At 38.5% G+C, this 23523-nt stretch overlaps 2 protein-coding genes and 1 long non-coding RNA gene across 6 annotated transcripts; 2 read left to right on the top strand and 1 right to left on the bottom strand.

The window, feature by feature from the left end:
• Positions 1-151: 151 nt before the first annotated feature.
• On the bottom strand, positions 152-6008 carry LOC103712064. 4 transcript variants are annotated; one of them, XM_039117324.1, is made up of 6 exons: positions 5795-6008; positions 5567-5700; positions 5362-5478; positions 5197-5281; positions 1277-1374; positions 152-530 (listed from the first exon to the last, which is right to left on the bottom strand). In XM_039117324.1, the coding sequence occupies exons 1-5, from the start codon at positions 5985-5987 to the stop codon at positions 1298-1300; spliced, it is 606 nt and encodes a 201-aa protein (XP_038973252.1). In that variant the 5' UTR covers positions 5988-6008; the 3' UTR covers positions 152-530; positions 1277-1297. The 4 variants fall into 4 exon arrangements, with proteins under 4 accessions (XP_038973252.1, XP_026662377.2, XP_038973251.1 ...); XM_026806576.2 differs by having other exon boundaries at positions 5567-5705; positions 5795-5948; XM_039117323.1 differs by lacking the exon at positions 1277-1374.
• Positions 6009-8101: 2093 nt separating this feature from the next.
• LOC103712089 (hydroxyproline O-galactosyltransferase GALT6-like) lies at positions 8102-15029 on the top strand. Its single transcript, XM_039117322.1, has 7 exons — positions 8102-9344; positions 9884-10116; positions 10212-10499; positions 10589-10717; positions 10816-10989; positions 13948-14055; positions 14586-15029. The coding sequence occupies exons 1-7, from the start codon at positions 8462-8464 to the stop codon at positions 14790-14792; spliced, it is 2022 nt and encodes a 673-aa protein (XP_038973250.1). The 5' UTR covers positions 8102-8461; the 3' UTR covers positions 14793-15029.
• A 2521-nt stretch (positions 15030-17550) lies between these two features.
• LOC120105144 lies at positions 17551-22357 on the top strand. Its single transcript, XR_005507523.1, has 2 exons — positions 17551-18933; positions 21933-22357. It is a non-coding gene; the product is annotated as an uncharacterized LOC120105144 (long non-coding RNA).
• The last annotated feature ends 1166 nt before the right edge of the window (positions 22358-23523 follow it).

Genomic DNA, 23523 nt, shown 5'->3' with positions numbered 1-23523 from the left:
TTAAGTCCAAAAATTAAAAGAATAAACTTTATTAAAATGCAATAACAAATTATTCGCATAGTAATAAAAGGAATTCAATTATTTTGTTCTTGTATTTGATCAATATCCTCATTTATTTAACGATTTCTCAAGAAAGATCTCGGCTAAATCCTTTCCTCTTGCAGTAACACGATTTTCACATGAATCTTGGAAGCTGTAATGCATAGAATCCAAATACATTTCCTGACATTGAAAATATGCGTTGAATATCGTAAAGAATTCTACACCAGAATATCATAAAGAATTACAAAACAAAAGAAGATGGATGAATTTTATGGGACAGGTGAATGATCTTCTAAGCTTCCAATACCACCACCTCATTCATGAAATCTTTGCTGCAGGCGCACTACTTGATAGTGAGCTTGCATTTTTCAGCAACAGATGTGGTGGGAGGAAAGATGGAATAACCAATGCCAGCACCAAACAGAGGAGACCTGCAATTCCTACCCACCAAGCATCGCGCGGAATCCCAAGCATCAACTCATCACATACTGTGAAAAGAAAAGAATAATATAACAACAATAAAAACAAGAAAATGCATGGTTATAAATGGTGATTTCTCAATGCTGATACCCTAGAAAAAAAAAAAAAAGAGCAATCCTGCAATTAGTACAGAGACATCAAGAGAGGTGATCTTATGGATAAAAAAAACAGTTAAGGTCATATTTCCTAGATTCCAATGGCTCTCTATCTGCATTCAGCCAGGAAATATCGCTCTTTGTTCTAATTGCAGAAAAGGCGCGTCTCCGGTGCCCTTTGCCTGCTATACCCACGAGTCAATATCCAGAACAGACTTGACACCCACCTAAATTGGCATTACGTAAATGGTGGCTCAGCGTATAGTGAGTTAGTAACTAATATTTTACACTAAAAAACATTTGGAAACAGTTGTCTGCTGGAACTGTGTGTTCACCCCCAACTGTAGGAAAGACCTTTTCAAAGATCAAGAAAAGATTGTTCTACTGTTTTAACAACAGAAAGAACATATTGAGCCAACTGCATCTTCTGATGACGTCTACGATCATCAGTGTCTTATTTGTCTCGTGCTCCCTGTAGATGCACGCACATTAGTGTGCATTCTCTTTTCTTCCAAAAGCACATAATTTTATAACCAGAATTTGATCTGCATCCCATTGGAGTTTCTTGATTCCTCTTAGTTGCTATCCACTTTCTCCTTTGCTAATAAGTTAATGAAATCAACCAAGAACGCCTTGTTTATTGGAAATTACATACACACCAAGCAATGAAGGCCAAAGTATCACCGGACATCACCAGCTTCATCTGCACTACATGAGTGATTTGAGAATGATATCTTTGCTGGAAAGCCTGGAATAGCTGAAAAAAATGAAAGACTATTTTAAATACCATACCCTTCTCAGCTGTTATAAACTAATATAAATTATGAAGCATTGCTGTTCCTTCCAATTATTGTTGCTGTTTATCGTCATTTATATGGATGGGTTACAAAAATACTTTCAAGTTCAGTTCCTCTTGATCGTCCTATCATTTTACACATTGAACAAACTTCACAGGATTCTTAATCAGTCAAGTTACTTTGCCACTGAAGACTGCAAGACTTGTGGCTTTAGCGACATAACCCTTGATGAGATTGATTACAAGCCTATACACTAGTCTCTTCATAAAAGTATCAGCAATATTTTCTGATTCAATTAACTCTAAAGAACATTTGTGCTAGTTTTTTGTTATCATTTTAACCTTAGGCATGTGCCTTAAGCTTTACATCATGTTATTCATTCATGAACCTATATGTCGTAGCTCAGTTGCTTATAAACAGATATAGCTGGCATTGGCATGTCCAATAAATAATAGTTTATGATTACTGAACAAATCAGGTGGCCCTCGAACCACCTTCGAAGCACCTAGGTTTTCCTCCATCACGTAGAGTAAGAAAGTTTTTCTTCAAATACAAGCCTCCTGATTGCTTTGGTTTCATCACTATCTTGGTTCAAATCTGTACTACTTTACCCTTGAAGCTCAGTAAAGCATATCCCTTCTTTTCTGAGTATCTCATTAGAGAATTCAAGTGACAACAGTCAGACCGATTAGTGTAAATATTAAAGTCTTCCAAATAGGACAGTATTTGGTAGATTGAATATTATAGAGTGCATCGGATGTTCCATAATTTGAGAGTCATGCAGTAGTGCTGCATTGATTTTCACTATTTTGATACTAGGATCTTACATGGTACGATCAAGTTACAGATTATTTTAATAGCCTTCTCTTTGCGGCCCGATTTCTTGGATGTTATTCTTCAAATTGATTATTAGTATCACACATACTATAATCAAATTTTTCATGTTAAAATGACTTTAGATTCCTTACTGGTATATTCCTTTGTGTTTGCCCCAGTTTTACAGGATTATATAAATATAAACAAAGAACCATAGTTTCACAATTCAGAACCTAACTGTATATGAAGGATATAAGATTCATCCACTAGACATCCATGAGACAGTACTACTTGTTCAAATTTCTTAAGCCATTGTTTGAGTGTTTGCTTAAGTATGTGTAGGAATTTCATTAATCTAAATACTTTATATTCCTGGCCGAGTATTAAAAAAAAAAAAAACTTTTGGCTAATGTAGCTTTCTTCAACCTACTCTCTAGGAAATGCAGTCTTTTCATCCATTTTATGGATCCTGAGGTGATAGATGGGGGTGAACATAATTAACACATAAATAGTGGTTCTCCTGATAACAGGACAATAAGTATCATAAGGGTTAATGCTTTCGTACTCCCTAAACGCCCAAGTAGGTGATCAAGCCATGTAATTTTCATCAAACCCAATGTTCTCAATATTTTACAATATCTATTTTCACCCCTTAGTCATATACAGGAGGTAAATCCAATGAAACTTCTTTTAAAATATGCAACTCCTTTGGTGGCGACCTTCCAAAAGTTGGTGTCCTCAGAAGACTCAAGGATTCAACATCCATGTAAATTATGGGTCCATTTCCAATCAAATAGTTGGAAAAACTGGAAGAGTATTTTTTCATTTGAAGTACTTTATCCATCTTAACCATCATATCATATCAAAGAATATTGCACCTCTTGATACTAATGTCATATTGATCTATCTTACATTTTACAAGCTGAAATATTTTAGGCAAAGCATAAAATACGCATACACAGTTGAGGACTTGATTCTTACTTTGGGCTGGTGGAACATCAATCTGGACCAAACTGCTCCTTAAGAAGCTTAGATTGAGTTTCCTCTACTTTCTGAATTTATTGTCTGACATGGTTTGTTCTGTCCTAAAAATGTGATTTCCCTCTCGGCAACCACGTTAGATTAGGGTGCATAAATAAGCTATCGTTTCACAGGTCATGCTAAAGTCCTTACAAAGGATGGCGTTTATTGACATGCATTCCCCTATTAGAATAGAAACTCATGATATTTCTACTTTGCTAGTCCATACTCAAGCCTTTTAGATTGGAAATTGTCTAAAGTCTCATTCTTACTATGAATTAAATATATAGCAAATTTTATGGCAATTATGTACTGACAAAATGTTGAAAACTTCCTCTACTTGTCGTGTTTTCCATGTGACAAATATCACCATTTTATCATTTCAACATTTTTAAAAATTCCTCCTATGATTAGTACAAAAGGAATTTGAGTTTTGATGCTTTGATTTGTGAATTCTTAATCTTCATCATGCATTCGTGTTCACACATTCTATAGTCTCATGCCAAACTCACCTTGTTTCTGTACTGGAGAAGAGCAATAAAGAAAATAATGACACTATTATTTGAAGACTGATAGACAATAACAGAGTTTAAGCTAACTAGCAACCTACATAATATATAATTCACCCTTCTTACCAGAAATAAACATCTATGTAAATATATTATCCCGGAAATAAGACCGTCTTGATCACAAAAACCACATTGGACAAAATAAAACTGTTGAAACTGCATTGGACAAAATAAAAATGTTCATATTCTTGTTCAAGAACAAAATCAATTTTTCACCATTTCATAATTAAAATGCCCCTTCTGCAGTATACCTCATTTTTATCTTTTCTTCTTCTTCTTCTTTTTGCCCACAATTCTTTTATTCAGTCAGTAATACATGGTATGTCAAAAAGGTTCATCAGCTTTATGCTTAGGATCTCATATTGACCAAGAAAAATTTCATTGTACAAAATTTTCATGTTGAGTCAACACTTTGAACTAGATTTATTTTCCTTTCTTTTGAGGGGGATTCTGATAATTAGACATAATCACTTGGAAGGGGTTAGCCAATAATGCAAGCTTTGCAACTATTTTTTAAAGATAACCCCATGAATTTCAAGGAAATTGCAAAGCCTTCATTTCCAAGGTCAATGCCATACAGCCTTTGAAAGAATTAGAAACATGCGAAATAAAGGAAGTAAGTTAAACATCTTTTTCCCCTGAATGCTCTAAAGATTGCCCTCTTAGATTGTTGCATGAAAATTGATGTCTAGGCATGTTATATTATAAGAAAAAGCAAGAAAAGCAGTAATATCAATAGTCGGCGAAAGCATAGAAGGAAAAGATGCATGCTTGCATTACCAGCTTTTCCAACGACACACTATTGGTGCTAGAGACATGGTGATCACTGGACATGGAAAAGCAAGAGAGAACTTTGAGATTTAAGTCTCTAAAAGTTCATTTATTCTGACAAAAAGGGGAGACAAGAAAACATACAAAACAGATCAAGTAGATCCTAAAGGGCTGTCCAAAGTTCAAAAAACCAAAACATTCACTAGCATTCTCTGACACTACAAAGAACCAAGATTCAGCTCTCCCTCAGAAAGGTTCTCTAATTTAAATTAGTTAGGTATCTCCGATAAGTCTCTACAAGATAACTGACATTGACAACATCTTGCTCATCTCTCAAAATCCATAGGACAGGAGGTTCTTTTGAAAACTCTCATCTCATTTAAATTAGCCCGAGCACTTTTATCTTTCATCGAAGTAAGAGAACACATGTAACGATACGAATAACAAGAATCACATACAGGTCGAGAATATTTTATATGATCATTGCCTTGTCAGGTCTGAGATCACGCGCACACTCATATTTTCGACAATAAAGCAAAAGAAAGCAAGCAAGCAAGCAGGAACAAACACGTACATGCACAAAAACAGGAGCAATCCACCACTTACCAATGTTGAACACCACCAGTTCCCTCTCCTTCACATTTGGCTTCGCGACAACCCCCTCAGCCTCCACAGTCACAACAACATACACCTAAACAGAAATCATAAACACTCCAATCATTCCACCACAAACCAGACACATCAAATCATCTACAAAAACCGAACACCGACCGGCTTACGCTTGCCGGGCTTGAAAATTATCTTTTCGGTATTGAGCAATCTCCGATTCTTGCTCAGCCAAAGCTCCGGCGCAGCCGTCTCCAGATGAATAGAGAATCTAGCAGGTATCTATCATCACCAGTTTTACCACAACGTCAATATCGTTCAAGACACTGAAAAATGAGAACCAAGAAGTCTTTGGGGAAAAGGATCATACAGAAGCCGGGTAAGATATCTTGACTTCATACCAAGCGGATTCTTTGAGTCCCTGTAGCTCGTAAATGCGCTGGCCCATGTTTAGAGGCAGAGATTCCTCCTTTATCTCGTCTCCGACGGTCAATGCCTTAATGTCTGCACTGAATTAGACAAGGAACGGAGTCAGTGAGAGATAAATAGATGAAGGGTGTGCTCTGGGTTAGTATTAATGGGGTGGTGGGAAGCGGACCCGAGACGGTGACAGAGAGAACTGCCGAAGAAGAAGCAGTGGAGGACGAGGAGAGTGAACCATAGCGGATAAGCCATTGAGAAGGGAGCCGAGAGAGAGAAAGATAGGCGAGAGATGCGACTGTGTACTGCACAAATGGCGAGTAGAGCTTGTGGTGATACGAGAAGTTATTATCCGTGTGCCACGTGGCCATATACGGAGCCAATCATGATAGTGACTTTTATAGGTCTTACTTATCCAGCGTTCATCTTAATGCATCGTTAACGATTGTGATCGGCTGCATGCGTGATAACTGATAACGTTGGTGCTGATGCAAGTAGCGCAGGCAATTATTTCCTGTGCCCGTATAGAGACAGCGCTGGACATGTATCTCATAAATTTTGCGTCCAAGTAGTTATGGCACAAGAGGGTGCTTCATAAAAATATATGAGTAACCATCAAGTATAAAGGGTCATAATGTGGGTATAACTTAACATGATAAGGATTGATCTAAGGTTTTAACATAAAATATAAAATATCATGGAATAAGGATGTGTCATAAGATATTTAACTTTTTGTGTAAATAGATATTACATAGAATACTATGATTGATGATCCATAACAAGATTTACAAGCTTTATTAAAGTAATCATAAACAATTTGCCTATCAAAAAAAAGTAGCACCCCACATATGATTTTTATTTATTATTTTTTTAAATTAGGTTAAGATCACTGAATCAATAACAAAGAAATTACACAAACAAGCATAACTCTATGAGAAAAAAGAGTTTATTTATTTATTTATTTAAAATACATATTGCATGATACCATTAACAACTACCGTGAATTATCTGTTTAGGAGTGTCTTATTAAAATGCAATGTTTTTAAATAAGGATGTCACAGATCAAGATCTCAGTCTAAAGATGCATGGATTAGAAAAAAGGAGAAGAAATCTGAGGTGCCAGCTAATATTCTAGAAATTAAGATAAATATTCAAGATATTCTGATTTATATTAGTTAAATAATATTAGCAAAAATGTTCATTATATTGTATTAATAAATGCTTAAGATAAATATTTTGACCAGGATGAAAATCTTGCTACCAATTTATTTTTTGCAACCTATAACAGAAGGGTATAAACGGAAACGGGCGATGGTGGCCACAAAAGGCCGACAGCCTTTGAAAAAGTTTTGGCGGCCACCTCCACCCACCACCTCCCCTATATTTATAAGCGGGCCACTCACAAACGCACGAAAGGAAATCCCATAACTGATGATAAGGATGTTGCCTGCGTTAACGACATATTTGGTTGAAAAAAGTTAAATTTTGAAATAGAAATATAAAAAAATTTCATCCCTATTTTGAGAAAAAAATAAAAAATATCTTAATTTTTTAAAACCCAATTTCTATTTTTACATTATTTAAATTTTATTTTAATTATAGTTTTTATTTCGATTTCGATTTTAATTTCAATTTATTTGGATCGGCTCCTGAACAATACATCATGAACTTCCCACATCTCTTGCATGCCATTTGTTCCTCTTCCGATTAATTAATTATCTAATTATCTAGTTAGAATAATCCATCCTCAATATCTGTTTCTCTCAATCCCCTAAAAATATTTTTTAAGTTATTAATTTATTATAAGATTTTTTTACCTAAATACTCTTTTAAAAAATTTAAATTTATTTTTCTATTCTCATAAAATGCTATTTTTGCACAAATGCCTACGATTCTTCTAATACGACTAATAAAAACTATATTTATTTTAATTAAAAATAAAATAAAATTTTAAATTTATTTTTTAACGATATTAGATGGCATAGGTCCAATTTTTTTATAGTCGAAATAAAGTTTATTGTATTTTGATCTGTTTCATCAATTCTTTCTCAATTTGTTTTATCATTGTAAATTGATTTTGTGATATTTTTTATTGATTCAAAGAAAAATTGTGCATTGATCCTAAAAATATTTATATAATTTTTTTACGAATACAAATATCAATTTTTAAAAAATATTTATATAAAATTTAATATTTTAAAAAATAGTTACACAAAAAAAACCCCTTATTATAACTCCAAAGATGTCCCTTTTGATGTCCATCGGATAAATCCATTATATGCCTCAACTCGTCCTCAATGCACGGTGACTGGTTTTCCAAGGTGCCACTCGTAGCTCTTTCCGTTACGTGCCCAACGTGTACATGATAAACTCTGACTATCTTAATAACAAATTTTATAATTAAATAATCGTAGGTGGGCACGTGTCATAAGTTTTAAGAGGCTTGATTGGAAAATAAATACCGTCCAGTGCTGGCCGGCAGATGGTGTGATCCAACGGTCGGTGTCGTCTCCGTTCATGTCTTCGTTTTCGTCTGCCAAGCGCCCGGCAAGACTCTTCTTCCTTGGTTTCCTTCATCGTCGAATTTATTCACTTCAAAATATTTATTATAAATAAGAAATAAGTTTAAAAGGCCGACTTTTTAAACCGGCTGGCTTTCTTTTCCCCCCTCTCCGCTTCGTTGATCTTTGGAAATCTCTCGTCTCGTCTCCCCTCGATTATCTCATTCGCTGAATTCGTTCGGAATTTGGTCAGGCTTAGGGTTTGGGATCGGCTGGGGGCTCCGACTTCTTCCCCCCGATCCCCGATTGTTTGATCCGAGGGGGAAGGAGCGGGAGCGGGGACGATGAGGAGATCGAAGCTGGACGTGGTGCTCTCCCTCAGCCGGCAGCGATCGCTCCAAGCCTTCCTCGCCCTGGCGCTTGTCTATGTTTCTTTCGTCTTCTTGTTTGAGTTCCCCTTCCTCACCCGCCGGATCGCCTTCTCCGGCGGCGGCGGCGGCGGAGTTGTCATGGGCGTTGGGGACGCTATGACGCGTGTTCTCCACCTCGACATCGAGGAGGCGACGGAGAAGAGGTTCGCACCCGCAAGACCGTCCAAGGGCCCCTTCAGGCTCCCCCAGTCCTCCTCCGTTCCCCATCCGCCCCACAATCTCCGGCGGCGCCGCCGGACTCTTATCGTCTCAAGCCTCAACTTCGTGGAACCCAACGCCACCGGCCGTGGCCCTATCTCGGAGCTGCACAAGTCTGCGAGGGGCGCATGGGAGCTCGGGTGGAAGCTGTTGAATGAGCTAAAGTCGGCGCCTTTGTTAGCGCCGCTAGCGTCGCCGGAGGAGAATCGGACGGAAGAGAGCTGCTCGCACTCGATCATACTGACAGGGGCCGAGTTCCGGGAGAGGGGGAGGGTGATGCTGCTCCCCTGTGGGCTGACGCTGGGATCCCAAATCACTCTGGTGGCGAAGCCGCGTCCGGCCCACCCGGATTATGACCCCAAGATAACGATGCTGAAGGAAGGAGATCAAGCGATCATGGTGTCGCAGTTCATGATGGAGCTGCAGGGGCTGAAAACGGTCGACGGCGAGGAACCGCCGAGGATCCTCCACTTCAACCCCCGGTTGAAGGGGGACTGGAGCGGGAAGCCGGTGATAGAGCAGAACACTTGCTACCGCATGCAGTGGGGTGCGGCTCAGCGCTGCGAGGGGTGGAAGCCCAGGGACGATGAGGAGACTGGTACGTTAGCGAACCTTCATTTTTAGCTACTTTTAGAGTCCAATTGTTGAATGCTACTTTATATCACACACTGAAGATTCTAATTTCTATGTACCAAAAAAAAAAGATTCTAATTTCTAGAAAAAAATATCCAAATCTTTGTTCAATCTAAACTTCCATATTTGCTTTTTGAAGAAGAAAGTGATCATTTTTCTTCAGTCAGAGTGGCAATTTTAAGTTTCAAAATTTTTGAAGATGGCTTGAAATATTTCCCTAGCGAATTTCTGAAATGCCCACTTTTATTTCCACCTTTATATATATATATATATATATTTGAGTTCAATGTGGGGACTGTCACTGCAAGCAGTATCAAGTTTCATTATCTTGTTGAATGATTTGCGAAGAAAAATCTACTTGAGTAAATCCCTGATTTGGTTTCTTGAAGAAAAACGAATCCCTTTCTTCTGGAGAATAGGGAGTTTTGATTTTGCAATTATCATGGGATGTCATATACATTTCCTATCAAAACATTGGAAACATCTAAGTTGCTGTCTTTACAGTTGATGGACTGGTGAAGTGTGAAAAGTGGATCCGCGATGGTGATGACCGGTCAGAGGAGTCGATGAAAACATGGTGGTTAAACCGTTTGATTGGTCGGACAAAGATGGTTTCCATGGATTGGCCGTACCCATTTGTAGAAGATAAGTTGTTTGTTCTTACTCTTAGTGCTGGTTTTGAAGGTTTTCATGTCAATGTTGATGGGAGGCATGTAACTTCTTTCCCTTATCGCACCGTAAGTTGTGCTTTCAAAATCCACTGCATTTGATGTTATTTTGCTTTAACAAGGTGCAATAGTTGTTATTTTGTGTTCTATGCTATTGGACACAGGGGTTCGTTCTTGAAGATGCAACTGGTCTGTCATTGAGTGGCGACCTCAGCATTGAATCTGTATTTGCTGGTGCATTGCCTACATTGCGTCCTATTGATGCTCCGCCAAGGCATTTGGAGTGGTTGGCTGAATGGCGGGCCCTTCCACTTCCCGAGGGACCTGTTGAACTGTTTATTGGCATCCTTTCAGCAGGCAATCATTTTGCAGAGCGTATGGCTGTGAGGAAGTCATGGATGTCTGCCATTAGAAAATCATCAAACATGGTTGCTCGATTTTTTGTTGCTCTGGTAAATTAAAAACCTGTCAGTTATGCAATATTTTTCACTAATCTGTTTCTGTTTTAGAAACACTAATTAGTTGGAACTTTTTCTGACAGAACGGAAGAAGGGACGTGAATATGGAGTTGAAGAAAGAGGCAGAGTTTTTTCGTGACATTGTTATAGTGCCTTATATGGATAGCTATGATCTTGTCGTTTTGAAGACTGTTGCCATATGCCATTATGGGGTATTTATTATTGAAACTTTCTTTCTTAAATGAGTGCTCAGTTAGGTTATTAGCTGATCTTCCACACCCCCCACACCCCCCCCCCAACACACATGCAGGTTCATGCAGTTTCTGCAAAGTACATAATGAAGTGCGATGATGATACCTTTATTAGAGTTAATGCAGTGATGGATGTAGTCAAGAAAATCCCAAGTGGCAGAAGCCTGTATATGGGGAATATAAATTACCACCACAAGCCTCTGCGAAAAGGGAAGTGGGCTGTGACATATGAGGTATGTGTTCCGTACTAACTGTTATAAATACGTTGATCGGTCTACTTAAGAATCCCTTAGGTATCCTGATAAGTTTATATAAAGGTTCTGCATAACTGCTAATGGAAAAGCAATATGATCTCATTCTTGTTTTTCCTGTATCTGGTAATTACTTGTCTTTGCTTAGTCTCAGTTATAGGTTTTTCAACACTTTTCATACAAAACTATGCTGACTGGAATCTGCTTCTTTAAGTTTAATGTCTCTTCTGTTTTGGCATATTATTGGGATGTGTTATTTGTGAGTAGCCAATAGATCATACATGTTTCTTTCCATTATATGGTTCCTACAATGCTTAGATGTTGGTGTAAGTATCTCTGTATTGATGTCCCTTGCTGTCATGCACCTCTCGATGAAAATGAAACTTATAAATTGGAATTCATGAATATGCTTTTTAATTTTTGAACTTATCCAAGTGTGCCCAGAAAACTCATTGACTTTGTACATGGTGGATTAACAGTTGATTCTTAACTAAAAAATTGTTATATTAGTTAAAAAAAATTACAAGTTGTCTGGTTTTAAGTATTCACTTCACCAACAAGATGTTAACCTGTCATTACTTGACTACTAGTTAATAATATCCATAGGGCTGCTAATGTATTATATGCAGGTAGTCATGACGCACAACTTCTTTTAGCTAAATGTGTTTACAACTTTGATTTGGTTTTTGTGTCTTTGTATGCGTACTATCATATGAAGTTGTAACAATATATTTGCTAATTATTATGTTATGGTGGAGGTGTACTTGTGCTTGTCACCATGATAGGACGTGAAACAATAAAAAACTGCAAAAACAAATATGTCGATGCAGGGAAGGGAGTATTTTTATATGTTATTGCTAGTGCAAAGCATGCAAGTTTGCTAATAATTATGTTATGATGGAGATGGACCTTAACATCACCACCATGTTGTGTATGGCAACATTGCAAAACCCGAAAACTGACAAAGTTGAGATGGGGAAAGAGTGTAATTCTATATGCTGCTGCATCTGTATGAGCAAACTTTTCTGTGGTAAGTATGTTAACTGCTCATGTAGGAGAGATTTGCAACATGAATTTGTAAGTTAGTAGGCTGTAAAATTCTTTATCTGGGCACGCAGCAAGATAAATGGCAGCATTGCCAACATTGCAAGATGCTTGATATGGATCCTGGCCATACCACTCTAAGAATTATTTTCTAGTTTCTGGCTGTTGGATCTGAATAGTTGCATGGCTGTACTTATGTATTTCATGACTCATTATCACTTTTGGCTTAAGTGTTGCTTCATCACCATTTAGCATATGGATATGGGTGTTTACCACATGCTTCAAACACTGTGTTAAATCTCAGATGCTATTAATTGGGTTATTTTAACAATGAGGTCTCGCACAATGGTTGAAGCTGTGACTTAAGATTTTGCTGATATTTATGTGATTTTTCCTCCATCAATAACCATAACCATCAACCTTTTACTACTATTTGAGGTTAACTTTATGCATCCTCATTTTATAGCTTATAAAAATAAAGCAAGCTACGATGTTCTAGGAAGATGCTTATTATGCATCCGTAAGTCGAAAAAGTTATGGGCTAGTAGGAGTCTTCATTGATTCACTAATGGTCATAGATATAGAAAATGAAACCAAGATATCAAATCTCAAAGTATTGTACGTAGCTGATGGTTGGTTTGTATGGTAGAATCCTTGATGTAGCTCCGTATGCCTTGATACAGCTTGATATGGCATGATCTGGCATGATGCAGTCTTGGTTCGCCTAACAAGTTTGCCTGCCCCTATTGTACTGGCTCATGAATGGTACACGGTTGGTATGCAAGATTAGCACCTGTGAATGGAACAAAATTCAAGAAATGTCTCCATATGGATGCAGACAATTGGGCTCTTATGGCCATTAATATGTTTGAACCAGGGAATGAAAAGAACAAAGTCAAGTTTTATGTTGCCCCTACATAGCATATGGGCTGTGACATTCATCCATGTGGTCTCTAGAACTTGTGTTCTATCTTTAACTTTCCATTATTTTTTTTAATTTGAAAATCTAAAAAAAAATATTGCTTTCTTATTTACTTATGTCAGCACATAAACTGTCTGTGCGTACAATGTAAACTTGCATTCCTTGTTCTAACTGGACCATAATGTTATAACATTGCATCAGATGGAGGCTGTAAATGCTGTCAATACTTTTGAATCAGAAGAAAAGTCGAGTCTATTAAAATGTGACCCCTACATAGCATGTATTTGTGAAATCTCATTCATGGTTATATCTAGAACTTGGTTGATGGTTCCCATTACTTGTTCTTTTACTTTGAAAGTAAAAAAATTGTAATTATATTTGCCAGTACATGCATTTTTGTTTGCTTATGATGTAAAGTTACATCATTTTATTTTATTTTATTTCATTTTTGTTCTTTTGGACCATGATGTTTAGCTTTTAAATCCATGTTGCTAGTGTTCAGCTAATGGAGATGCATCCAATAAACTGCAATGCACGTTTTTCGAATAGCTTTGATTAAATTATTCATTCACATCCATTTCTAACTGAATTATATTAATCTCTTTATCTCATACTGAGATTTTTCTTGCACATTTGTAGCCTTTTGTGGCAACATCTTCTTCAGAGGTCATTAACTAATCCATTTTCCATGCATTTGTTGTTTCTTCATTTAGCAACACCCTGCAGTTTGTTCTAAAACTGATTTGATACAGCCTGAAGAATGACACCTTTTGTGATTTTTATTAATTTTTATGTTTTTTCTTAGAAGCAGACATGTGAAGAAGGCATTCTACTAACTTTCAGTTGTCAGCTAGTCTAATCGTATTGGTGCAACTTCTCGATGTTCTTAAAATTTATATAACTTTATCATTGATGCTACTAGATAAATGTATTTGTCATCAGCTCCTGAATGACTTTGGTGCCTCCCTTTTCAGGAATGGCCTGAAGAAGATTATCCACCATATGCAAATGGTCCTGGCTATGTTGTGTCTTCTGATATTTCAAGCTTTATTGTATCAGAATTTGAGAAACAAAAATTGAGGGTACGTCTTTTTCTTTTTTTTAATCTTCTTATGCTTTGAACATTCTGGAACAGTTAATTTCTTTAGACAGGCTTAGGACTGCTTGAAACCAAATCTTGCGTGCGTGCATGATGTTTTTCATCTTTGAAATGATCTTTGTGATGGCTGTCTGAAATCAAAAGACAGTCTCCCATTTTTTTGTGGATTTCTTTACTATTTAATCTGTTAAACGTGCATTCTTGCCTAGGAATGTGGGTTTCTGTACTCACTGGACAGATGTTTTTTTTTAAAATAAAAAAAAGGTTTTAAAACCTTTCTGGTTTCAATAATTGGTTTCCTTGACATGCCTTTGAAAAGGAACAAAAATAAAACGGAATTGTGTCTATGAAGAGCACAAAATCTTCCTATAGCAATGCTTTGGTTTCTTTTGTCATTTGCATAAACTGACACCAAATTTAGTTCTCCCGAAATCTGTTATGGATATTTTTGCAAATGTTACTATTATATACGATGGTGATGAGTTTTTTGACAAGAGATTGCATATGATGCAGCTGTTTAAAATGGAAGATGTGAGCATGGGCATGTGGGTTGAGAAGTTCAACATGACAAGGCCTGTGGAATATGTCCATGATCTTAAGTTTTGTCAGTTTGGCTGCATAGACAATTACTACACAGCACACTACCAGTCCCCGAGGCAGATGATTTGCATGTGGGACAAGTTGCAGACAGGGAAACCTCAGTGCTGCAACATGAGATGATACCAATGGGAGATAGCAGAATACAGGCAAAAATTTTGCAGTTTTAGCAGTTATACATTTGGTGGATGACACTGGGAGACATGGGGCTAGTTCAAGGATGCCTTTCCAAATTCATTTAATTATTTCTTCTTTTTTTAATTCATTTTGGTGGAGAATGGTTGGTGGGTGATCGAAGAGCTGCTCAGCTGCTTCTGTATACATGCAAATAACAAATAATGCAACTCTTGTTACTTCCAATGCCTCCGGTGGTGGTTGCAAGTTGCAATGACTATGGACAACCGATCAGGTACAGGAGGGCAGTATGGCATCTCTTGTATCTCAAATTTTGCAATGTAATTTCTCAACAACATAGGCTAGTATGCCATACCGTATAACAACTCCTTGTTCTAGTCCTCAATTCAGTACGTTAGATAGGATACAGAACTGTTAAAATTTAAGATCAAATCCACATTTTTCTTGTAACTGAGTTAAGACTGTGCCTCCCTTTGTATTTGGAAACATCCAGGTCACTCATATCATTTGTAACTAGCAACTTATGAGATCATTTAGCTGCATTAGGATTGTTCTAAATGGTCTCCTAAGTGTCCAAAGTAAATCGGAACACATTTATCTGGATTCCTTTCCAGGTGAAGACCTGATTGCAAGTATTTCAGAGTTAAGAGTCCTGTAGCCATTCTCCATGATCTTGAAAAAGAGTAATTTCTTGTCCCAGACATGGCCAGCAGGTGAGCTTTGCCCCTTGCGCTCAGCTGTGACCCTGTGACCAGGATTGGAAGTTTTTGGTATTTCATTGAGTTGAATACTGAGTTTGTATTCTGTAAAGAGAGATGTCTTTCTTTCTTTAATCCTTTCTGTCTAAAGAGTAACAGAACATGACTTACTTGAAAATTATTTTTTTAGAAAAATACTGAAGATCAACCGCCAGATCACCGCTCTGTTCACCAGTCTGATATGGATCGGTGATTAGCTGAGCTGTAGGGGGTAACTGCACCAATTCCTGACCATCGCATCAGCCAGTGAACTTAGCAGTGATCTGATGGATGATCGGTAGCAGTACTCTGTTTAATCTTTAAATTCTTGATCTTTTTGTATGGTTGATGGCCGGAGGATGTGGACCTCTGAATTGCAGTTTTATCTTCTCAAATTTGATAATGTAAGAACCTCTTTATTTGCTCAGGTTCTCCTTTCCAGTTGTATGATTTGAAGTATTTAATATTGAATTTCAGTCTATATTCATAAATTATTATTCTACAAGCATTTCAACTCTTTGTTGAGTCCTGAGGCTTAGTCAATTAAGCTGGCTATCAAGGAAAACTTTAAGCTGCAGTGCAAGACAAGTTCTGTTAGTTTGTAACCAGTGATGAGGAGTGGTGACCCTCCAAACCAAGATCTAGAAGGCTATATGCTAACCCCTGGCCCCACACGACCTACATTTGCCCTGTGAGGACACCTTAGTCATTTTTGCAGTGATCAACAATTTGCAATCCTCTGTATGTGTTTTAGCTTGTTTTCTTCCTTTCCTTTGTCTTTTAATGTTCTTTTTTCTCCATTCATTCAGTATTTCTGAACTTAGATCTTCTTGGTGTTCTTGTATGAAATTTCCATGTATTTTACTCTCAAAGTCGCAATCTTCTTGGAGGTCTATATCTTCCTGTTTCTACAGTTGGTAGATCCAATAATTAGTCAAAAATACAGGGTTGCACTCAAGATCGATGGAGAGTCCATGCATGGTATGAGGAATTACGGAAATGATGACGACTTTGAAAAATACTGCAAGTCCAGAGGGAATTGTGCGCTCAAAATTTGTCTGTTCTTTCCTGGTCTCTGATGCCCTGGTCGGTCTGGGATCAGACATGGAAGCAGTTGGATAACTTTGGGAAATTTTGTTTTGCATGGCTAAAAGGGACCATCAAACAGTCCAATCTAACGGTCGTGAGGGCCCACAATCAGAACACCAGTACTTTTATATATAGTACAGTAAATTCATTATTTTCACTAATATTAGCATCGCTATTTTGGAAACTTCTTCACCAATCACAAAGTTAATCTTGCATCTTTCAATAGGCAAAAGTAAATTGGTTCTATGCAATCAGAGACCTTGTCTTTCTTTCTTTTTTTTCATAAAGAAATGGAGAACTACTTAGATACCCCCTTCAACTTAGAGCCGGTCTCACTTGATACCCTCAGGTTTTAAAATATTTTAAGTGGTTCAGGGATCATCGGTGACGAGTTGATGGATTTCAATGGATCGCAGTGCTCTTGAAAGGATCCTTGGTCGATCTTTAGGAGCAATGTTTACTAGGTATCTTAAATAGTTTTTAATTCTGCTTAGTTATCTTTACTTTGTTTCTTTACGGTAACCATAATCCTATGTTTGGTATGGGATGGATGGGGTTGGAATGATGAATAACCCCTATCCTCCTAATAATGAAAAGAAGGAATTGCCCATTCATCGAAAAGATAGATGGAGCATATAAGCGGTAAGTTTTTATGTCGACAAAGTTATCGCTCATTAAATTTTTTGACAAAAGACGAGATTTTTGTCTTTTTTTATCAAAGAATATTTTAGTAAAAATATCATACAGATATCATCCTTCCTTCTATTCCAAATAGAAAAGAAAAATATTTTTAGGTAAACATACGGAAGGATAGATGAAAGATCCATCCAACTTCTTCATCGCGCTATATCCGTCCAACTTCCAATTCATCCTTGATACTAAACATAGGGTTAAGTTTGGCCCCACCTGAGCCTAGCCCATTTCTGTTGCCAGAAAACTAGATGATCGCAGGTGAAATGACAAATTTTAATCCGCTTTTGACACGATTCAGGCTGTGACATGCTCCTTGGCCGACCAAGTGAATCGAAGTTGGCTCCACTTAAAATCTGAAGCTGGTTTTGGTGGACCCACGTAAGTTTCAGCTTTGGAGTCGGACCCAACAGCCCTGTACGTGTGTTCCCGTTTATCCGATAACCTTCATTCAACAAAAGAGAAAACTAGCTGTCTTGGTCTCTTAGAAAAGTATTTGGGACCATCTGTTACGAACCTACAATACCCTGGCCGGGTTAAAGATGGTGACACAAGAGCTGGAGCTCTGAGGGTGGAAACAACTCTTGTCCGGGGATTTGTTGCTTTAGACCTGGTCTTTGCACCTCGGTCCGGTCCGTTCAAAATAGTGCAAGAAAAGAAGCAAAAAAGAGAAAGAAACAAAAGGAAAAGCAAGGTAGAAGCCATACCCACTTTGGCCCTTCTCTTTTTGCTTTGCATTATTCGGTTGTTTGCTTGTAAGACGATTACTACGAGACTACAAGCGTCCCCATGCATGTTTTAAGCAAGTTTGAATGGACCTTGGACCGGTCGGTCCTACCTACCTAGCGTTCCAAAACAGTACTTTCACAGAGAGAGAGAGAGAGATGAAAGCAGAAGATAAAGCGAGATTATAACAAATCAAAAGGCTCTTTAATAGGTGGGATTGCTTTACTTGGAGGGCACCAGTCACAAAAGAAGCCAAAAACCACGGCAAGGATAGCCCAACTGACAACATTTGTCACACGCCTTGTGGGTGTGGCTGGCTGCTAGAACATTTCTTGGTCTTTGCTCCATCTACTTCTATAGCAAACCAATCCGTTTGCTTGGATGCTATATGCGGAAGATCCCCATATACTTCACCAGCCCCTTCCTCCTCCCCTCTCTATCTCTCTCTCTCTCTCTCTCTCACTCTCAAAGTAAAGGAAGGTGACTACTAAAGTGACTGAAAAAAGCTCTTCCCATCTTTGTCAAGAATCTCTAATGTGTATTTTGTGCGAGGGAAGCTTAGACTCTTGAGAACCCCCCACCACCAACACCACCTCATAAAGCAGAGCACTTTGGCAAAGCAAAGATTTTTTGGCTAATTTCCTAGGAGTGTTTAAAGATAGCCCAACTCATAGTTACATGCATGCATCCAAGATGACACCCCCCCTCCCAATCCATCTTCTGCGCAAACGAAGCTGCTTCAATGCCTCGGTGCACTACTATGCTCTGCCCGGCGGCCGCCCCAACTTCCCTGCTCTCCTGAGAAACACATCCATAGAATGGTGGTCAGACATGGAGCAACAACAACAACAGGCCGCAACATGGTCTCGCAAATTCTTTAAGCTCAGGTGACCCTATCAAACCATCAGACTTTTGATTTAAGTAATAATAATTAGTAAGTGAGCTCATATGCACTCTGTTTCATGGGACCCAAGTAGATTTTGTTGTGATGCGCGACGCTTTACATGCATGAGCTTGATTTTGTTGTGATGCGTGACGTTCATAAGTGGCTTGCATAAATAATTCTCAGTTCGCAATATCCGATTGCTTTTGTTGCAACGGTTTGTGAGGATGAGCATGATTAAGGAATGTGGACATGATGAATAAAGTGCGGAGAGACCACCACCTTTTCTTTTCTCTTCTTTTTATTTTGAACTCACAGGCTTAAAACAAAGTTAATTGGTCCTCGACAACTAAGAATGGCAGTCGTGCTCGGGCTCCTTGGAGAAACACAAACGACAAAAAAGATGGACCAAATCATTTAAAATAATGATTCATGAGATGAGATCTATGATGTTATCTAGTGGAAGCTTCTATACAAGAAGAACAGGATGCTCCTCTAGCCAAATTTTGTTGGCTCTTAAGCTGACAACACCACTCTACATATCGAGGCATCAAGCATTGATGTCGAAGTGAAACAAGTAGAAAGGTCGGCTAACAAGATGATAGCATTCGTTCACCATGGTCAAAGAAAGAGAAAAGGTCTCGAGCCCTGTAATCCCAAAACATCTGATTAACAATGGCAATCTCTAACTCTCATGGAAGCTGATGAATACCTTCTTTTGCTTAATAAATATACAATGGTTGTAAATAAATTCATGCATACCAATCATACATAGACAATGGAAATTATGCAAATTAAAATACGATAAAAAAAGGTTACATACACCTAGAAGGAAAAATAAAATACGAGGAACCATATAAAACTTCAGATATAGATAGAAGTACCTGTTGTGAATGGGATCAGGCCCATTCGGCACCCTTCGCTTGCCGGAGAAGAAAGGGTCGGAATTCATTCGATCTCTCGACGAGGCCTCCAAGCTGCGCCCCAAGGGAGCAGCAGCCATTAATGGTGGCGTAGCCATTGTTCTTCCTCCACTTTCTATAGCCACAGAAAGCAAAATCGCCATACAGAATAAGCATGCTATCCCACTAACCAAGGCCCTCATGGACCTAGCAGACTTGACCATCCCTTGGTCTTTCTTCTGCCTTCTCCTTCTCCTTCTCCTCTTGTCCCTCCCTCTCTTCTCCCACCAGCTCTCTTCTATCTCGGTCCCAGAGTCCGTCCGTCCACTCTCCTCTTCTTCTCAAAGCAGGAGGCGGCTTCCATCGTAGAAGAAGGATATAGGATAAAGAGGTGCATTGGTATATAATGTCATGAAGGAGGAGGAAGAGCTAGCCAAGCGAAGGAGAAGAGAGAAGGGGAGGGAAGGTGGGGTCTAAGGCAAAGACTGGTAATGTGTGTGTGGAGCTAGAGGGGGATAGTTTCTGAGTATTTTTATATGCTGCCGTGCCGTTGGATGGGTGGTATATTTCTTTTTCTTTTGAATCTTTCTTTATCTTTGGAGTTGGAAGCGATTCTGCTGCGCTTTTGTGGGACCTTGAAGCGGAGGGAGGCAAAAGCAAGCTGGTTCCCAACGTGAAATGTTGATTCGGGGCGCCCTTCCTGTGGAACCGGCCGGTCCCACGGCCTTAGGCCTTCTCCCTTTCCTCGCTTTCTTGGCCCTTGGAGTCGGGGATTTTGATGCAGCGGCTGCGTCGCCCCATAAGGAGCATCGCTGTCTCCTCGCTAAACACCCCAAGGGAGCCTAGTTCTCGTGTGACAGCCTCATTAGTTCAGTACTTTTAGACGATCTTAGGCCTCTTTCTATCCCTTAAAGAGAATTTTGCATGCAACTTCCTGTGCCTAAACCTTTTTTTTAGTACAGACTTGGGGCAGGGCCGCCCTATGGGCTCCCAAAAAGAACTTCCATTTTAGGCACCGGCTCGACCATCCTTATGTTGGTCACGTGGGACCATCTCATTGCCTCATGCATAGCGCTGCACGTGCGACGCCATTAATGGAGGATGATGCTTTCTTCGCAGAGAAATTTATGCAGACAATAAATATAGTATCATCCACTTTGCCTTCAAACTCATTCCATCTGCATATGATTGCTATCACACTTGAGGGTGGTGACACAACAAGAACACACAGGAATGGATGGCTTTAAGGTCAAGGCTAATGATACATTCGGCACCAACACACACACACACACACACACACAAAAGAAAAAGCAAATAAAGATTTCTTCGGACATTAATTTAGTAGCTTTGTGCATACTTTTATTATATGATTTTGATCTTTATTCATTATAGCCATTTAAAGGTGGCTGCAATTTCTCAGGCTCATTATTTGGTCCTTCTTTCTTTGAGACAAGTAGCTCAGAGCTTATTATGGTTAGGTCGCACAGCATACGAGCCAAACAAGGACATAGCTTCCATACTAGGCTCGGGCTTAGCCCGGCCCCGGAGCACCAAGAATCACCTTAGAATGAACACGGTTGGCCCAAAATCTATCATGGACTCTGCAAAGAACAATATTTTAACGACGATATTTGGTGCCAGTCTCTTCTAATTCTTGATAAATATAATTGCCAGATACGTAAAGTGTCCATAGAATGAACATCTAGAAGGCCAGGGCCTGGGGAGGTTAAAGCTAATTGCTTTGTGCGAGGAAACTTGAAGCATCTATAAGTCCTTCATGGGAAGGGCTGTAAGAACAGAGGCCGAGTCCGAGCACCGCCAGGATCGCTTCTGTAGGGAGGCCAATGAACCTGGGGACTAGGTGGCTTTTTTTTTTTTTGTGGCAGATAACTTTGGAAATTCTTTGGACTGGTAAAGAAGAGTTGCTTAAGATTCGTGACCTGTTATATTTCGACTTTTTTAAATATATTCATAAGAGATTTATATGACTCGTATGGTACAGCAAAAAAAAAATCAGGACAAATCTCCACCTGTACAGCAGCACAAGCATTACATTCGTTTAAAGATATACTCCCTCCTCTTAAGTCGTTTTTATCTACAGACGGAAACAAAAGAAGCTGGTAGATAAAACGCATTGCGCTATCCAAGTGCTGGTAACTTAGAGACAAGCTTTAGCAATCATGTCACTCTTTGAATGTCTGTAGTACGACATTTATGTTGCTTTCAAGACTAATGCTGGTTTTTGACAAGATATTAGAAGGATGACATGTCGAGTTGAAGGTGTTCATGGAACATGATGAACAGCAAGCTCAAGCTATCCACATTGCATGTGCAAGACTAGTGTAATGTTGCATTGGTTTTGGGTGCGACGAATTGGCACAAGGAGAACGCATAATGATTCAAACTTGTGAAATTGGATTATTGATCATAGTCCTTATAGACCTCAAAGCTCCCAAAAAGAGGGTGTTATTTTGTATGACTAATAAAACCATTAAAAGAAATTGCTTCATTTGATGCTTATTAGATCTAGAATTGATTTTCTTCTAGAAAAACATCTCGTTGATAATTTATTGACATCTTGAATTATGGTACAAAAGGAGCTTAAGCCTAGGTCTCTTATTTTCATACCAAGAGACTTTATCAGCTTAACTAAATGGAATCCTTACAGAAAATATTATTGTAGTCATATCTTTTTTTCCAAACTTAGACACCAGCAATTCAACTCAAGAGTACCAGACCAAGTATCGAACCTCTCCCTACCTTAACATCAAATTATTATTTAGTGGCATGAACATATGTTATGAATAATACAAATTCTTTTTATGTGCATTTAGGTGGGCTACCTACAACTCTAGTTATGGAAGGGTTGGGTCTAACATTCATCCAATAATTTGATAATTTGAACCAGCATTGACCTTTTGATCTGTATTGAGATCCATCTAGAGTTTAGTTTTTCAATACCTTGCTCAGTGCATTGCATGTGATCTATGCTTTATACGGATCTTGATGTGGATTTAAAGACCAATGCAAATGGTTGGATGAGCATTAGACCTAACCTACTTCCCCATATTTATTCCCCCAACAGCATTTCTGGCATCTTATTGTTGTGACAGCATGTTTAATTTGAAAAATCCCAAATGCTGCAAGCCAAACTAGAGTTCAGATGCCCTGCGGTGCAACTTTGCACCACAGAGTCACAATTATAGATGGCCGCCATATCATCCATTTTGAAGAGGGATGGGAGGGATGGCTCTCATTTATTTCGAAAAATGTCCATGCATTTTTTCCATACGGTATACAGCATCTCAAAGAGTTAAAGAAAAGCCGCATATCTCCGAGATAGATGATGTGGTGGCCATCCACAATGATCCCGTATTCTGCAGTGCAAAAGTAGCGCCACAGAGAATCTAAACTACCTTATATAGAAACATTTTTTATTTTTATTTTTTGGCGTGGGGAGTGTTTGTTAGAGCTACAGTTCTCCAACATACCAACTCTTTACAACTGCTATTTGATATTTTCATCGTTCATTAGTTTTTTCAGGGATTATTTAATCTCTGAAAATGAGAAACAGCAGTCTTGGAATACAAAGATATTATAGAAAATACAAACAGATGCAGTGTGTCTGAATAGTTCAGACATACTGGACTCAGATCTTTTCAGACACACTGGACTCGATGTTATTTATTTAT

Source organism: Phoenix dactylifera, unplaced genomic scaffold, assembly GCF_009389715.1.
Source record: "Phoenix dactylifera cultivar Barhee BC4 unplaced genomic scaffold, palm_55x_up_171113_PBpolish2nd_filt_p 000204F, whole genome shotgun sequence".
NCBI lineage: Eukaryota > Viridiplantae > Streptophyta > Magnoliopsida > Arecales > Arecaceae > Phoenix > Phoenix dactylifera.
This window is presented reverse-complemented; position numbering and strand designations above follow the sequence as displayed.

Bases quoted from the DNA above. Each gene is read 5' to 3' on its own strand.
- LOC103712064 (XM_039117323.1), bottom strand. From the start codon at position 5,987: ATGGCCACGTGGCACACGGATAATAACTTCTCGTATCACCACAAGCTC. The intron at 5,479-5,566 runs GTATGATCCTTT...TGGTGATGATAG, and splicing joins AGATATCTTACCCGGCTTCT to ATACCTGCTAGATTCTCTAT. The intron at 531-5,196 runs GTAAGTGGTGGA...TTCTTTTCACAG, and splicing joins ACTGGTGGTGTTCAACATTG to TATGTGATGAGTTGATGCTT.
- LOC103712089 (XM_039117322.1), top strand. From the start codon at position 8,462: ATGAGGAGATCGAAGCTGGACGTGGTGCTCTCCCTCAGCCGGCAGCGA. The intron at 9,345-9,883 runs GTACGTTAGCGA...CTGTCTTTACAG, and splicing joins CAGGGACGATGAGGAGACTG to TTGATGGACTGGTGAAGTGT. The intron at 10,500-10,588 runs GTAAATTAAAAA...TTTTTCTGACAG, and splicing joins CTCGATTTTTTGTTGCTCTG to AACGGAAGAAGGGACGTGAA.